At 43.0% G+C, this 13,459-nt stretch overlaps 1 protein-coding gene across 10 annotated transcripts in view; it reads right to left on the bottom strand.

Annotated features, from left to right (window-relative positions):
- Positions 1-9,700, bottom strand: part of Nrg1 (neuregulin 1) — a 1,129,183-nt gene extending 1,119,483 nt beyond the window's left edge. For all 10 annotated transcript variants that reach the window (XM_045158416.1, XM_045158415.1, XM_045158414.1 and 7 more), the window contains exon 1: positions 9,001-9,700. In XM_045158416.1, the coding sequence (XP_045014351.1) occupies positions 9,001-9,700 (700 nt within the window). The remainder of the gene's footprint in view (positions 1-9,000) is intronic.
- Between the last annotated feature and the right edge of the window lie 3,759 nt (positions 9,701-13,459).

The following is a 13,459-nucleotide window of genomic DNA, read 5'->3' on the forward strand; positions in this document are numbered from 1 at the left end:
ACCTCTTTAGACTAAATTAACGGCAGGATAGGTAGAAAAAATATTTTATGGTTAGCATTAAGGAAATTTTTCTAACTTTATTTTTTAAACCTCTCATTGTTTTTTATTAAGCCATTGTCTGTTCTCTCTTTATTACTTGATGACTTCAGATTCAGGACTCTAAATGCTATGCAAATTAAGAGCTGAAAGGATGAACACCTCTGTTTTCTGAGAACTTTTGTTTCTTAACAATATAATTAGAGATGCTTACTTTGTACACAAAGCGACAAATACACAAACCACTTACCACCCCTTCACACCCACCAGGATGACTACTATCAAAACAACCCAAAGCAACATTAATTGGTGAGGATGTCAAGAAATTAGAACCTCTAAGCACTACTGGTGGGAATGTGATGTGTATATCTACTGTATAAAACTGCATGTTGTTTCCTAAAAATGGAAAATAGAAAGGCAAGCAGATATATCTCTATACCCATGTTCATAGCAGCATTATTCACAATAGCCAAAGGTAGAAATAACCCAAATAAATCAACACAATGTAGTATACAAATAAAATATACAAAGTAAAATATTATTCAACTTTCAAAATGAGGAAAATTCTGATATGTGTTACAACATGGGTACACTTTGAAGACATGTTCAGTGAAACAATCCAGTCACAAAAGGACAAATATTGCACAATTTCATTTATACAAAATAGTCATGCTCATAAAGAAAGTACAGAGCTTGTTTCCAGAGATGGGAGGTGGAGGATAAGGACATTTATCCTTATTTAATGCAACAGAATTCCACATTGGAGATTAAAATGTTCTGGGGGATGAACTGTGATGATGGTTGTATGCCAATCTGAATACTTAATGCCACCAAACTAGATCTAGATAGTTAAGTGTAAACATTTTTTCCTCAATTAAAAAATATCTGCTGACCAGATTAAGACTATATTCCAAAATGCTAGAATTTTAAAAGTATAAATCCCACCCCAGTGAAAGAAAAGTCATCAGTGTTTCTGGGGACAAGGTGTGACCAATCCCTATGACAGAGGAAGACAATGAAGAGAATGAGCATTGCAGGAGTGCCTGGGCAAGCTCGATGTGGTGAGACTGAGGTGTTGTAACATCAGATCCTGGGAGCATCCACTCTGAGCAGAGCCTCCCCCCATCCTGGCAGCCAAGGGATCTAACTTCCAGAATCACCTAGGGTGAAAAGACTTTCATGAAGCAAACCCAGCTATTCAATTCCTCTTCATCAATGCTATGTTCCATTCAGAGGAATAGCTAGAATGCTCCTTCAATGGGAGAAAATGCAGCCCTGCATCTCCTATGGTGGCTCCAGGGTAAGCTCAGGTTGTAAAATACTGGATCCACACTTCACTGCAGCCTAAATATCACATGCTGCTCCAGCTGCAGCCCTAACAGAGAACTGATACGAAGATAAAAAGAAGAAATGTAAAAGTAACTCATTAAAAAAATTAATTCCCAGGGACACAAGCAGTGCAATGACTAAATTTCATCACAAAGTATAAATTACAGACTAAGATTATTGTACACCAGAAGAAAATAAAAAGGTGAGCTTATCTCTTTTGAATGCTGGCCTGGGGAATCAAAATGAGTTGGAATGGTACAAGAATAGCTTTCAAAACAGTGGAAGGGCTTTTTTAATCATTCAGATCTCTTGTGTACTTTCATATATTTACAACATGAGGAGTTTTACCTAATACTGGGCTATAAATTACATGTAAGGGGCGGAAAGAGTGTCAAAGCCACTCATTGAGTCATGATATGCAGAGACATTTCTCCTACCTATAACCATGGGCTAACTCCACAAAGCATGACACATATACCTCAACAAGTAGGGTCCAGGGGGATGGGATAGGACATGGATGAGCCTAACAATGGTACCAACTTGACTGTATTCACTGAGTATAAAACAAATTAATAAAAAAAAGTATCCAAATGTAATTTAAGAAAAATAAACTCAATAACTCAATAACATTTTTTCAAAGCTTCAAGATCAGTTCAGAGGTTTTGGGTAGTAAGAGCAACAACTACATGCCAGTAGGCATGACTGCCACCGATCCCTACCACATCAAACAAGTGATCTGATGAGAAAGCATCAGAAGTTTCCTTTTTCCTTCTAAATGTAGTTCCTGCCATCATACATCTAGCTGGGCTATGCTAGTCACTTGTTATTTAAAACATTTTAAGTGAATATTTAATTTATGCACAAAATCAAGTTAAAGCCACCAAAAAGGCAAAGATATAACCTCAGTGAATGGCAGCTTGAGTTAACCCTGAAATATGGAAGCTCCCTTGGCCTTAATAGTAGTTTCCAAACTAAAGACACAGATTTAGGTTGACACGGTACTTCTGAGAGTTTCCCAAAGTTATCAAACCACACAGGACTGCACATATGTTAACAGCATCCTTTCCATGCTCTGGCCTCGGGTACATGCAGAACTAACACTCTAATGCCCTAAGCAGGCATGTTCTTTTGTTCTAGAATCTGTTCATATCACATCTTCTTCTGCCACAGTGGAGCCAAAATCAAACAATTTCCTCCACTAGTTCTCCCTGCCTACTGATACCTCCTAAACCTGGTCACCACCTCCCAAACTGCATACTACTCTGAGCTCTCCTAATGTTCCCCAAATCCTGAGGCAGGCAACAGACCTTAGGGCTTTGGAGGGAGAGCCTCAAACTAGACATTCAATGCAGATGATCATCTGTATCCTCGTGGGATAGACAAGAAACTAATGAGGAACAAAAGGTTCACTTGTATTCATGGTATTGTAATCTCAATACCCTATTTGCCAACTTATTTGAACCATGTACAGCCAAATTCCATGTTGAGATTGGCTAGTCTATTGATGAGCACAAGCCTGTAGGCACACACCAAGGCTCCCTTTCCACCCATTGTTTCTAAGTTTTTCCTTTCAGTATCACACTAAGGGAGATACAGATAAAAGGAAACCACAAAAGAAACCCAGGTAAAGAAATAGGTGACAGGACACTCCCATGTGCCTTCCAACCTGTGAGAAAAAAAAAAAAAACAAAAAACAAAAAAAACAAAAAAGAACATCTTTCTGTCTTACCAGTTATGAAAAAAATAAGGTATACATTTTACTAGGTCCAAATGTGTTAAATCATGGTTAGAAAAAGAGTTTTCTAGGAACATTTTTTCCATAGAAAAAAATATATACTAGTTCTCTTAAAGAAGTTCAGAATGTGATACAAACTACCACTCACATACCTGGATGGCAGGGATCCACTAGAAAACTTATTCCTAACAAATGGATCTATAATGACAAAAAACAATCAATCCATTTTTAGGTTTTAACTAACCAAAAACTCTTCTAAAAATATTTTTAATTTAATTTATTTATTTAAGAAAGTCAGAGAGAGAGGTAGAAAAATGGCACACCAGGGCCTCCAGCCACTGCAAAGGAACTCCAAATGCATGTACCACCTTGTGTATCTGGCTTACGTGGGTCCCTGGGAATCAAACCTGGGTCCTTTGGCTTCATAGGCAAGCTCCTTAACAGCTAAGCCATCTTTCCAGCCCCCAAATCTCTTTTTACTACTTCAACCTTAAGTGTCATTTAGCCTTCTGAAATAGGTTTGTCTCAAGTGCATTACAGCACTAAGGAGGCACAGGCAACCTAAAGGACAGCATCTTAACTGGAGTAATTCCTAAACTTCATGAGACTTGTGCACTCTTCCAACTCTCAGTGCATTCAAATTTACATTTCAACAAGTTGCACCTATAAGCAGCTGTTGGAGTAAGTAAATACAGTGATTTTTTTTGGACAGAATGGGGTAACTAGCTAAGTCTTACATTCTGTCATAATGTTACTTTAATTTTCACTTAAATTTTATGCTAACATAAACAGAGTTAAAGTATGCAAACATAAATTCAAAGCATTCATATATGAATTTAGAACTGTCCATAATACCTACTCAGTTACTTACAAATAAAAACATTAAAAATTGGTTTTGGGGGTTGGAGAGATAGCTCAGCTGTTAAAGGCACTGCTTGCAAAGTCTGACTGTCTGGGTTCAATTCCCCAGTACCCCCAAAAATCCAGATGCACAAAGTGGCACATGAGTCTGAAGTTTGTTTGCAGGGGCAGGGGGTCCTGGTGTGCCCATATTGATTCTCTTTCTGTATATTTCTCCCTCTCTCTCTCTCTCTCTCTCAAATGAACACATAAAGATATATTTTTAACTGGTTTTCAGGGAGGGAGAGAGAACTCAGCAGTTAAAGGAACTTGCTTTTAAAGCCTGATGGCCCAGGTTAAATTCCCCACTACCCATGTAAGGCCACATGCACAAAGGGATGAATACATATGGAGTTCATTTTCAGTGGCAGGAGGCCCCGGCACACCCATTTATATTTACTCATTTTCCCTCTCTCCTAGCAAATAATAATTTTTTTCAAAAAAAAGGTTTTCACTTCCTTATGAAAACTGACTACCGCATACTACAAATCTCGCTTTTTGTAACAAAGTGCTCAACCCAGTAAGAATCTTCATAGCATACTTCTTGTTTGTATTATATTATTATTATTTTTATTATCATTATCATCATCATCATCATCATCATTATTGACTGGAGAGATGGCTTAGAGATTATGGAACTTGCCTGTGAAGTTTAAGGACCCATGTTTGACTCCCCAGATCCCATGTAATAGAGATGAACAAAGTCATGAATGCGCACAAGGTGGCACACACATCTGGAGTTAATTTCAGTGGCTGGAGGCCCTGGTGCTCTCTCTCTCTCTCAATCTTTCTCAACTCCCCCTCCCAGCTCTCTGTCTTTCTCTCTCTCTCTCATAAAAATAAAATAAAATAGGGCTGGAGAGATGGTGTAGCAGTTAATATGATTGCCACCAAAACCAAAGGACCAAGGTTCGATTCCCAGTACCCACATAAAGCCTGATGCACAAGATGTATCTTGAGGTCATGTGCAGTGGCTCTTGGTCCTAGACTGCCTATTCTCTCTCTCTACTTCTCTTTCTCTATCTCTTAAATAAATAATACAATACAATAAAAGGAAACTATACGCCCAAGTACTAGAGGCAGTTGAGAATTTGAAGGTCTTGAACATCTGGCCAGTTTATGAATTGTCTCTGAAATGTTAAAATGGGCATTAAAGTATTTTATTTTATAATTAAGAAAAACAACAGAAAGAAAATGAGTACTGAAGCAAAGGATATTTCCTGAACAATGCATAGATTACATTTAACAAGGGCAGTAACCCACCCAACCATATCTTCTGCTCTCATTTACTATAAATATACAGGCCAGGAGACACAGAGCTCAATGTGTTAGTCTCAGGGATACTTAAGCTTCCCGGTCTTGGCTAATGCATTATGACATGTGGTAAAACTTTCCCTAGAGTCAGGGGATTTATAGCCCTCCCACAGCTGATGAGAACTATCCCCCAAGGCTAGTAAAAGATTCTAACTCAAATATTTAAATTCACTTTTTAAAATGTTTTTATTCTAAAGATCCCTTTCCCCAAATGGCCTATCTTGGTTTCATTTTAATAATACAAGTATAAATAAATACATACACAGTTTCTCTCCACAAAAGAAGGTGGTTGAATCCAGTATCGGTTTTTGACAGCAAGATTTATATGGCTTAAAGAGAGTGGTCACAAACACTTGGGAAATTAAATGTACAATTGTATTCATGAAATACAAACAGCCAAGCTGCATCTGTTCCTATTACTACTTACCTAATACAGCTTTTATTAAGAAGAATATTTTTCAATACTGACTGGAAAATCCCTGTAGAATTTTTTCTGTTTTCATAACACCACAGGTCAGCACACTTTTTGAAACAATGATTGAGAAAATCAGAAAGAGTATGTAACATTTATCATAAATATTTGATAAGCACATTTACCACATCAAGCACACGTCTTCATTCTGGCATCATATGATGCACAGACTTACAGTAGTTTGTGACAGCACAATGTGCAAATCTGGCATGATTCAGTTCTAGATGCTATTCATCATCTGCATCCTTTGGAATTGTTTTTTTGTCAGAACAACCACAGTGCTTTGAAAACAAAGTGTAGCACATCAAACTGACTTGTATCAACAACAGAAATTTAATTGAAGAGCCAATTATTTTGTCTTCTGAGGAATGTAGAACCAAGGAATATTTCTCAGATGATTCAGTGAGTGAGAGAAAAAGCAAAGACCAAGAAGAATTTAAATAACTATAAAGAAAGTGTGATTTATTTAAACTTCAGCTATAAAGAAAACAACCTATGAAATTCTATCTTGTCCTCTAATAAAACACACTAACAGTTTCTACTGCAACATGTCTGCTTTTCAAAGAGTTTATTTTGTAAGAGACACTATCGGAGAGTTTATAGTGAATGGTGGCAAGCAGCAGGGTCTAGAAGAGCTTTCTGCTAGCTCACCTACAGCTGGTCTGTTGCGTGCATAGTTTCTACACCAGTAAGCAACGTGGAGCAGACTGCACAGCTGAGAGCATGAGCTCTGGAAACTGATCCTCTGGGTATGATATCACAAAATGACTTTGCTATATCCCTTCTCTAGCCCCCACCATGGCTGGAGCTTGCACACAATGGTCACACCCTTAAGGCAGCTTCGTGTCACTAGACAAGGACTTTCGGTGTCACCACTCTCCCTGAAATCTCACCAGAAGGCACAGAAACAGCTCAACTAGGACAGACCAGACCCTCTCAATCCATACTTTCCACTTGTCTGCACCCTTTTCTTGATAGGCTCTGAATGCATTGTTAACTAAGACCACACAATTTGGTGAACTCACAAGTTTTCAAACATACAACCACCAGAACACCTTTTACACCCAAATAATCAACTATGGACTTACTGAGTTCACATGATAGAAAACAGCTTGTGGGTGAGAATGCAAGAGAAACTTCTAGCACACTTTCACTCAGTTCTGAAGTAAACCTTTCTATGAGGTGTCATATAACACCCTTCTTTGAATTGTGTAATAATAAAATTACCAAACACACTAATTAAACAAACTTAACACAGTAATTTCATGATTTCTTCTTCTACTTAGTTGCATGCAGGCAGAGTCCCAGTACTTTAGAAGAAGAAAAAAAAAGAAAACATTTTTTTTCTTGACATGCCACAATTTACTCCTGTGTACTCATTCCCTTTGACTAGCAAATAAAAAGGCAAAACTACTGGCCTTCAATACATATTTCACCCCTTAAAAACACAAAATATAATGATTCCTCCAACAATATGAACTTCCATGTCCAAATGGTCTCTGAATGCTTGTGAGAATTTTAACGTTAAAGTCTGACATTTGTTTCTAGTTAAAAGTCATAACTAACACCATTGCTAATCTAGTAATACAGCCCAATCCTAGGCATTACTGCTGACTATAGTCCCCTCTGTATTAACTTCCCAGCATGTATAGTAAATGAGGTGAAACTCATCTGGTTCAGGGTAAAGTCAAAATCCTTCTTGAATTACATTTAATAAAACATGTGAAAACTGGACTGTGGCATGGCTTAAAGGTTTTGTCTCAGATTCTTCACCAGAATAGCCCTAAGCTGCGGTGCAATAGTGCAGAGCTCTCCTGGGCCCTCCTAAGACAACTCCCAGCAGAGCACTCCCCGTGTTTCACAGTGACATCTGTCAGCCAGTGGCAGGGAATCCCAACTCTGCGCAGCTGTCCTCAGCACCACTGTGAACAGCTTCCATCTACAGAGTGGGTGCCGTCTTAACAGGTCTCTGGTACACTGTTAACATGAAGGAACTGTGGGTGAGCAATGCTCTTGACTGTCATTAAAACCAAGCCGTCAAGTATTAACTCACTGCAGGACACAAACCCCACACATGGCAACCAGAAATTTTAATAATTGGTCACCACTAAATATAAATTTAAAATAACTGGCACACTTTGCATCATGGGAAGACAAAACATGGCGTGATGCTGTTTTGTGAAAATTCAGTTAATCCAGCCTTCCATTAGATAAATATGTGAAAACTAAGGAAAAAAAGCTATTATGCATATTAGAATTTGTAATGTGTAATCATGTTAATTTGCGGTTTGAGAAGGAACCCTGCTATATGTTAGTGATTATCTGGTAATCAGTAAATAATGTAGATATGTAGATCCCAGAAATAATTTTATAAATGGCATAGATGCAATGCTACATCAGACAGACATATAATTAGATTACCAGCTAATTTCTCATGCCTGATAATATGACACAGTCCAGGGATGAATACTTTTCAGTGGTAAAATCGAGCGGGTAGGGAAAGTCTATGAAACTGCTAAACTTCCAAAATTCTTACGACCTGCATCTGAGTCTCCAAAATTCAGTTCATTTGACCTGCTTCACCTAAGTGCCAACACATCCGCCTAACCAGAACATGAAGAAGAAAATTCTTGCCATGATTTGACCAAAGGAAAAAAATATTCCCTTTATAGTTCTCACATAAAAACAATGCACCTATCTGTTGGACATGACTTAACCGAAAACTCTACCACCTGTTTGGGGGCATGGCGCCCGTGGTACTGTCCTTTCCTGGTCAGAGCTCTCCACAGACACAAACAGCCCCCGAAATTCTCATGGCTACAGTGAGGATCAAAACTGAAGGAAGGGTATGAGACCCCTGCAGGGCGCACCCTTCCTACTTCCTCCTTCAGAAGACTCATGGACAGTAGCTCTGGACAACAGTCAAGTTCAACAATCCACAAAGAAAGCAGCAGGCACATTTCGGTCCGAGTCAGTTAACCAAACCCCAAAGGACTGAAAAGTTTCAGGCGGTCCCCAACCAGGAACTAAACTTGGGCTTTCCCCAGTGACACAGTCTCTGAGACTGCCATGTGGAGAAATGGCCCTCGCCAAGCTCCTTTCCCCTCCTGGATAGCTTGGAGTCCAGCGCCGGACCCGAGGCTTGTCCAGCGGCCGTCGGGGCGGGTCTCTGAGCCCCCCGGCCCGCCCGCCAGCCCCGGGGCGGGGAACTTACCGCACCGCTTGCACAGCACGCGGCCGACCTCCTTCTTGATGCTGCGGCCAGTCTCCAGAGGGGGGAACGAGGCTCGGAAGGTGGCGGGCGTGCTGCTGCTGCTGCTGCTGCTGCTGCTGCTGCTGCTGCTGCTGCTGTTGGCATCGGGCTCCATGAAAAAGATGTACCCGCTGTCCTCCTTGAGCCGCCCGCAGGACGGGAAGGCGGGCTGTCCCCAGGTCCCCAGGCGCACGGTGAGCAAAGAGTCCTTCTTCAAGCCCCCGGCTTTCGCCGCCCACACCTGGTGCACCTTCACCAGATAGGACGCCGGGTCCCCGGGCTCCGCCGCCCTGGGCGTCCCGGGGACGGTGGGCAGCGGGGGGTCGGCCCGCACCCCGGGCCAGCCGGTAGCCGTCGCGTCCCTGTCGAGTGCCCCCTGCTGCCGCCGCCGGTGCAGCCTGCCCTCGATGACCACGGCGGCGCGCCGAGCCAGATCCCGCACCGAGCCCGCGCTGGGCGGGGACGGGAAGCACGGCGAGGCCCCCGCGGGAGCCGCGCGGTCGCCAGCCGCCGCCCCCGGCGCCAGGCCCGCCGTCCCCAGCAGCAGCGGCAGCAGCAGCGGCAGCAGCAGTGGCGGCGGCGGGCGGGCGGCGGTGGCGCCGGGCCGCGGGGCCCTGGGTCCGGCGTCCCCCGGGCTGCGCGGGGCGCGTCGCCATCTCATGGCGCGAGGTGCGTGCGGGCTCCGCGCTGTCGGTTCTCGCTGGCTCGCCCGGCGGGGCGCGCGGCTCCCGGTGCCTGCCCTCCGCCGCTCCTTCCCGGGCCCTCCTCCCGTTATTCGTTTATTGGGGTCGGGAGGAGAGTTGTTCGTGGGAGGAGGGGGAGATGGGTGGGACCACGGAGAGCCGACGAGGTACGAGGACGAATTAAAAAAATAAATGAATAAATAAATAGAAAGGGGGAAAGCCGCTGCCGCCGCCTGGGCTGCCGGGAGCGACAAGTCCCCTGGCGCGCCGCCGCGCCGAGCCCTGCTGTCGGGGCTGCTGTCACGGGAGGAGGACGTGGAGGTGTAGATGCTGCCGCCGAGCGGGGACCAGTCCTTTGTGTGAAGTGATGCTGCGGCGACTGGGGCTGCGAGCGAGCGGCGGGAGAGAGCCCTGGAGGCGGAGTTGCGTGCCTGGAAATCGCTGGGTGGCCGCGGCGGTGGCAGCGCCCTGCGCCTCGGCAGCCTGTTTACCTGAGGTGCGAACTCCTCGCCCCGCGCCGCCCGTCCCCATGCTGGGTCCCGAGCCGGGCCGAGACCTGGTCCTGCCGGGTCTTCCTTTCCCTGCTAGCCTCCCGCCGGCCTCGGTGCCGCCCTGGCTGCTGCAATGGGAGGCCGGGCTGCAGTCCGAGTGGGCTGCGTAGATGGACTGGGGATGAGAGGTGACGCTTCAGTGAGCTCCCGGGGACCTGTTAGCCGCGCAAGACACCCAGGCGCGGGGACAGGGCTGGGGTGGGGCCCAGGACGCGAGTCCTCTTCGGCTTGGCTCAGAAAAAAGTTTGCAGTGAGCTGGTTACTTTGACAGTCCGAAGGAAACAACGTGCTCCTGGGAGATTAGCAGCAATTAAAATGACAACTTTAAAACACGCTTGCTCCCCCCCCCTCTTTCCCTCCCCCTCTCTCTCTCTCTCTCTCTCTCTCTCTCTCTCTCTCTCTCTCTCTCTCTCTCTCTCCCCCCTCTCTCTCTCTCACACACACACACGCACGCACGCACACACGCACACGCACGCACAAAGTGCACTTCAGGTATGATGCCTCATCCATTCCATTCTTGGGACTGTCACCTTCAGGCTTTCCCCAGCCTGTTCGTCCACTGGAACCCAGGCTCATAGGACATGTATGCAGAAGCAGAGTTTCAGCATTGTACTTGTGCACGGAGACCATTTCACGTAAAATTTATGGCACTTTGTTAGTATTAAGTTTCTGTGCATACTGGAACAAAAGATTGTAGGCATGAGATGTAGTAGGCTAAGTGTTGTTTCATCTGTACACCTGACTCCACCCTACTGCCATCTGTACTGCCAATTAACTCATGCGTATTAGCATACAAAGAATTTGGTTCATTATGTTGTGTTTCCAACAAATTATGTTTTAAGGAGATACATCCACAGCAGGAATCTGTCACACCCCTGGGATATTCACTCCAAGCAGCATGACTGAAGAGAAAGAGAGAAGACCATTTCAGGGGAAACATTTCATCCATTTAGGTGCTTTTATAATGAACAGTGTGTTCAGTAATAAAGCTGAGTTAAAGTTGTACAGTGTGCAATAAATAGATCCACAGTGTGAAATCTGAAGATTTTTAAAGCACTCTAACTTCTTAATGTTTTACTCTCTGGTATCCTAGAAGTTGCCATTTCTTGAAATTATGGCATGTAAGCCTTTTTTTTCGTGTTGTTTTCCTTTTTTGCAGTACTACAGATTGAACACAGGGCCTTATACATGTAAGGCATGTGGTCGGCCACTAGGCTATATCTCTAGAACCCTAGCTTCCCCCTTTTAACTTTTTTATTTTGATAAAAAATATTGCTAAAGTTAGGCTAGGCTTCTCATTCTGCAGCCCAGTGAGGACTTGAATCTACTTATCCCAAACTTCTGATTAGGTAGGATTATAGCCTGTGCCACCACGCCCTACTAGCTGTCATGATCTTATAATTATAAAAATTATAAAAAATAATTATAAAGAAAATTATTTTTAAATCTTCTAAAAATTTAAACAAGGTTATAGGCCACAGAGATCTTTGATTCTTGGCATTCCAAAGTTGCATTGTCTCAAGGTGAGAATAGGGTGTGGATACTCACTGTTCCAGGAGAGGAACCCTGTCTCTTATACTCTGATGGAACAGCAAAAAGGGTCATCACAGAGCAGCAGAGTGTTGTAGTCTTGGCCTCCAGTATGTGTTCTCTTAAACTGTGGTGCTGCCAGCTACTCTTTGAAAGTTCAGACATCCAAGTTCCTCCACTAGCTTTCCATTGTTATTTTATGCTTTTTCATTTTTGACTCGATGGTTTTAGATGTTTAAGTCTTACCTAGAATACTTCATCTCTGCCTTTCACTCAATTATCTATCATTGCATAACAACCCATTCTAAAATGTGTTGTCCAAAACCAGTATCCATTCATCTAGCCTGGGATGATGGATGTTGTTTGGGACTGGGCTCAGCAAAAGAGGTTCTTCTGCCAGGGGAGTGACTAGTCTGTGATGGTCTCACTTGAGACAGCATGCCTCATAAAGAAGGTGGTCTGATCCTTCAGCTGGCAGCCTGGGCTTGTTGGGGGAGGCTGAATATGTTCCAAGAGCTTGACCCAGAGCCTGTCTGATCTCTTGGAGCCTAAGCCCAGAACTGGCATCTCATCTCATCATTATCACCTCTATGGGAGTGGGAAGAGGAGCTACTTATTCAAATCAGGAACTGAAAAGTTGCATTGCCAAAGGGCAAAGAATGAAAAAAGAACTGGAGGCATTCACTGCAAATAATCCATCAATCATCTTAAGCCTTATTTCAGTTCTACTTGCCCTATACAGCTTCTTTTTAAGTAAATACTAAACATCCTGAGTAACCAACTCCTATAATGCTCTCCATCAGCATTCACTGCTCATATCTACATCTTCACTTGTGGTCATGTTACCTCATTGAGCTCAAAAGTTCCAGTTTTCTTCCCATCTCATCAAATAAATTGTAAGCTTGTTAGAAAGCAGAGGTTGTGCACCCTCTATTCTCATTTTCAGTTGGTTATAGGAACATATTACGCATTCAAAAATGTCAGCTAATTAATCATAGATTGGTTTAGCAGTATGCTTAACATATATTAGCCCAGCACTGTCACAGACAGATGGAATTCTAGGCAATAAAAACAACAATAAAATGTTAAAAGGCTGGCCTACAAAGTCGTTAACTGCTTCTTATCTATGATCAACCATGAGCTGCTTTTCTGAAAAGGTACTTTTAAAAATGCTTTTATTGACTCCCACATTTCCCCCTACTCCTATCTCTGCAGTGTGGTAAGGCATAATTTAGATGGATATTTTCAGTGCAAAGGTGGGCTGCCTTGGAATAGTGCAGTTCTAAGAATTATTTGCACATGTATTTTATTTCAGTTCTTATATTGGAACCCTCGTTACAGGAAGACCCTCTATGAAGAAACTTTACTTATTTTGTCCTTTTACTGAGGGGCATTAGAATTTCTAATGTGATTACTATATGTTTAAGAAAAGCTATGAATAACTGTCACAGGGGCTTAAATGTCATCTAGAATAAGGATGGTTTAGTTTGTCTGTATTACTGTTTTATTTTATTTTATTTGTTTGTTGTGTAGTGGTAGGGATCAAACACAGGACATGGTAGGCAAGCACTCTACTACTGAGCTATGTTAGTAGCCTCATTTCACTGTTTTAAAAAGATAGGAGGAGCTGGAGATATTGCTCATTGGGTAAGGCAC

Source organism: Jaculus jaculus, chromosome 9 (assembly GCF_020740685.1).
Source record: "Jaculus jaculus isolate mJacJac1 chromosome 9, mJacJac1.mat.Y.cur, whole genome shotgun sequence".
In the NCBI taxonomy this organism is placed as follows: domain Eukaryota; kingdom Metazoa; phylum Chordata; class Mammalia; order Rodentia; family Dipodidae; genus Jaculus; species Jaculus jaculus.